Below are 4,091 nucleotides of genomic sequence, written 5' to 3' on the forward strand. Positions count from 1 at the left end.
ACGGCAAATTTTGGGGTGGCTCTAGCCCCCCCACAGAAGAAAGAATTGTGAAAACCTTGTTCTACACAGGTTGCCTGGCACAATAAACAGATATTTCACAAACTGTGTCTCTCAGAAAAAAAATGCTAAATAATTCTTCTATACCATAATTTACATTTTCTTGGATTATGGGGCAATATCAGAATGTATTTTGGAGGCAGTTTATCCATTAAACCTACCGGTCTAGGCTGGAAATCTTCCTCTGAGAGTCCCCATTTGTCTTTATGATATTTATAATATTCCATGTTCTGTTTCATTACTTGATCTTTCTGGTCAAAGAGCATATAGCTAGCAACACAAGAGGCTGCATTCTTCATGTCATTCACTAAATTAATTACAGAAGGAAAAAGTAAATAAGCAAATGGCCTCCACTTTTCTTTATTATGCAAACTCATGACATTCAGAGGGAGACAGGATCAGTTTTCCTCTCAAACGTACAAAACAGCAGAGACTCCCACAGGTTGGGTCATCTTCCCCTTATTCTGTGGCATTTCTACAGGCAGGGGGTTGAATTGGATGACCTTTGAAGGTCCCTTCCAGCCCTAGGTCTCTATGATTCTGTGATAACTGAAGCCCAAACAGATGAAGAGACTTGCCCAATATGATACAGGAAGGCCATGGGATTGGGTCCTGGGGCCTGGCAGTGCCTCCTCCTACCCCTGTGTGCTAGGCCTGGGTTCTGAGGTGCTGGCACCACCCCCTCCTGTCCCCTTTGCACCAGGACTGGGACCTGGGCGTCTGACACTGCCTTCTGCCTCCCACAAAGTGGGAATGAACCCTAGGGCCAAGTGCTGCCCCTGCCCAGCCCTGTGCACTGGGATTGGGTGCCAGATCCAGTGCACAGGGTCCAGAGGTTTGGCAGGATGGGAGCAATATGATCACTCCCCCACCACCAAATTTCTGGACTCGTGAGGAGCTCCGTTGGCTGGAAGACACAATGCCATGGGCCAGATCTGACTTGTGGGCTGGAGGCTGAGCACTCCTGGTTTAACTTATTAGCAAAACTACACAGTCAATCCTGATACAACCACAAGACATAACACTCTAATCCACCACAGATAAAGCAGGGGGACCATGGTGGCCAATGTCCTGCTGCTACAAAGGTTGTTAAGAAACACTCGAGAGATCCAAGGAAGAGTGTCAACCCCGACTACAGAGGATGGCAAAAATCCTAAAGGTGAGTAATAGCCCTACCTTACCTCACAGGGGTCTTGTGAGAATAAATACACTGAAGCAATTTAGGGCTCAGATACTACAGTAATGGAGAAGAGGAGAGTCACTTCATATATTTCACATAGGTGAAAAAAATCTCTAGCTTATCTCTAAGAAGGGTAGAGCAATTTGTTTAACCTGTAAAAGTGATAAGAAATTTGACAGAATAAATCACAGTTCTTCTGCAAATGTCTATTTGAAATGCAAATTCTATCATTTCTCTACTTGGAGCCTGGGTAGAGAGGAGTAATGGCCAGGCATTTCCTTTGATTCCTGCCACTGAGGCTGCTTACAGACATGAAACCCCCCCCCCCAAAAACAGCGGTTTACTTTCAGCTCAGCAAGCCCCCATGCCAAGTGCAGCGCATGCCCAGAAGAGGCATTGTGTTAGTTTGATCCGGTTCACCCAACATCTGTATAGATTAGTACGCTTCAGTGATTCAATCACTTGTTAGCTAGAAGCCTCCAAAAAACCCTGCTGAAGCACTTGATCTATACTGATGTTGGGGAATGAGGTCAAACTGGCACACTTCCTCTTCCAGTAAAAGCGCTTCCCCACCCCATCCACCCCAAAGTCTGTCAGTGACCTAAGATAAGAACTGAGGGGATCATCCTTGTTCCATCCTTGTTTTAGGATCTGGCCTTAAAATGACTTGCATTCTGCTCTTCTTTTGCCTTTGGGGGCTTTTTTCCCTTGGATGTCAACAACAGTTACACACAAAAGAGGAGACTTCTATTCTGAGGCCTGGAATAGATTAACTACAGATTTGAGAAGTCAGTGGAAGCCATTAATTCTGAAGCATCCTAACTAGAGACAAACTAGGAAGGAAGAAAAATTGTCTGTAACATCACACCTATATTTAAATCACTACTTACATTTATAATAGGCAAACTGTAAATAATGGTACATGGTTGCTACAAATTTCTCTACAACGAAGCCTCCAATGACTGGTGTCAGGTTACTTTCACACTGCACTTTGCATTCAAGGACTTCAATATAGTGATCTAAAGAAAAACAGAAACCAGAAAAAAGCAATCAGTCATTTCTTAGATGTGACCTCCAGCCAGGCCCCCAAAGTATTTTACCTCTTTACTGATCCCTGTGGCTGGACACCTGAGGCCTAAAGTTTAGTGGTACGGAGCACTCACCGTTCTAAATGATGTATAGGAGAGGTGTTGGTGCTCAGCATGTGTAAATGATTAGGATTAAGACATTTACATCAAAAACTGTAATCCCAGTAAACAGGTTTTACTGATCCCTATAGACAGCCTGTGGCAAGACACTTTACATCAAGTGAAATGGAATACTGTTGTATGTGTATAATGTATATTACATATTTTTAACAATGATATTTTCGGATGGCTAGTAACTTTATTTTGTAACAAAAAGTAGTAAATAAAATTGTAAGACTGGTATGCTACACTAGTTTCTCTCTCTTTTGTATGGCATCAGATATCAACTTCCAAATCTATGAACAACTGTCTGGTGTTATAGCTCAATGTGCAGATTCCATCTTCCCCATCTGGGCATTTGTAAAGATTGCAGCTTTCAATTAAGTGCTGTGCTGTTTGTTGGACACCACATTCACACTGGGGGCGGCCCAAGATGTTCCTCTTGTGAAATGTTGTTTTCACATGTCTGTAGCCAGATCTCAGTCTGTTCAGCTTGACCCACACATCTCTGTCGAGGTCATGCCCAATGGGAATTCATTTGGTGTTGGTATAAAACGCTGTAGGAATAGGTCTTTCCCAGTGGTTGGCCCACTCCATTGCCGGCCATAGGCTTGGTTCAGCATCCCCAGCCTCTTCCAGGAGCTTGTGAGCTTCGTGTATAAATGGTTTATGACTTTTAAGCCTCTTAAAGCCTCTATTTGGATCTTCAGGTAACAGTTGATGAAGCCGGTGATTTTCATCATGTCTTGACTGTATTGCCAGTAATGATGTTAGGGTCGGTCTTACATCACTTGGTCTAATGCTTGAGGGCATTTATACACATACATTTTTGTCCTGTGATGTGCTGGAGATCCGCCACTTCGGAGCAGACTCGATTAATCAAGTCTGCTCCACACATGAGCTGATGCGAACTGCACTGTGCCGCATGCAGTTGTATAAGCAGCAAAATGCATGTCAGCATGCAGAAAATGAGAGCGGTGCACTTTTGAACTAAAGCACCTTCTATGTGTTTTAGTTCAAAAGCACACCACTGCCATTTTCTCAGTGCTGATGTGCATTCTGCCACTTATACAACTCTGGGCGCTTTTCAAAGCACCCAATGCTGCCGCACTTTTATCTGTAAAAATGCCCTGAGAGTACAGGGAGTACATCTGTGTGTAAGTTGTGCGGCCTGTTATGAATCTCAGCACTGTTAAGTAGTGTCAAGCTTTTCAGTGTGACAACTTCTCATGGTGCCTCCCATGCATAGCTATAAAGTAAAACTAAAAATCACTACCAGGGCAATCAGACTTTAGTTTTTTCCATTTCGATACACTGTGCTTTCCAATTTTGATATATTAACTACAGGATGAGCCAGAGCAACCTCTCTTACCTATAAGGGGTTCCTACTTCTCCTACCTATGTTAAAGGCTATACATACCTCACTCGAGCAATCAGTGCTGGAACACATCACCAGGAAAATGAAACCATATGCAATCCTTCTACAAGAAACACATATAGAGCAGCTTTGGAAGATGAAACTTTCAGGCTACAGCCTTGCAGACTCTACAGCTAGCAAGATCCAGGATCCATGGTGTCACGGCGGGGTCCGTTAGGAGGGCTGTGATCTCCCCGAAGTCCCTCGCTCCGTGTCAAGGCCGGCCCAAGGCACCCTCTAATTCTCGCCC

At 44.0% G+C, this 4,091-nt stretch overlaps 1 protein-coding gene across 1 annotated transcript in view; it reads right to left on the reverse strand.

Moving 5' to 3' along the window:
- Positions 1-4,091, reverse strand: part of CRTAP (cartilage associated protein) — a 30,910-nt gene that overhangs the window by 20,691 nt on the left and 6,128 nt on the right. The window contains exons 4-5 of the mRNA XM_006023606.1: positions 2,128-2,256; positions 219-364 (exon numbers count right to left, since the gene is read on the reverse strand). Coding sequence (XP_006023668.1) covers positions 219-364; positions 2,128-2,256 — 275 coding nt within the window. The remainder of the gene's footprint in view (positions 1-218; positions 365-2,127; positions 2,257-4,091) is intronic.

The sequence above is a fragment of the Alligator sinensis genome, unplaced genomic scaffold, assembly GCF_000455745.1.
Source record: "Alligator sinensis unplaced genomic scaffold, ASM45574v1 scaffold1118_1, whole genome shotgun sequence".
Lineage (NCBI taxonomy): Eukaryota > Metazoa > Chordata > Crocodylia > Alligatoridae > Alligator > Alligator sinensis.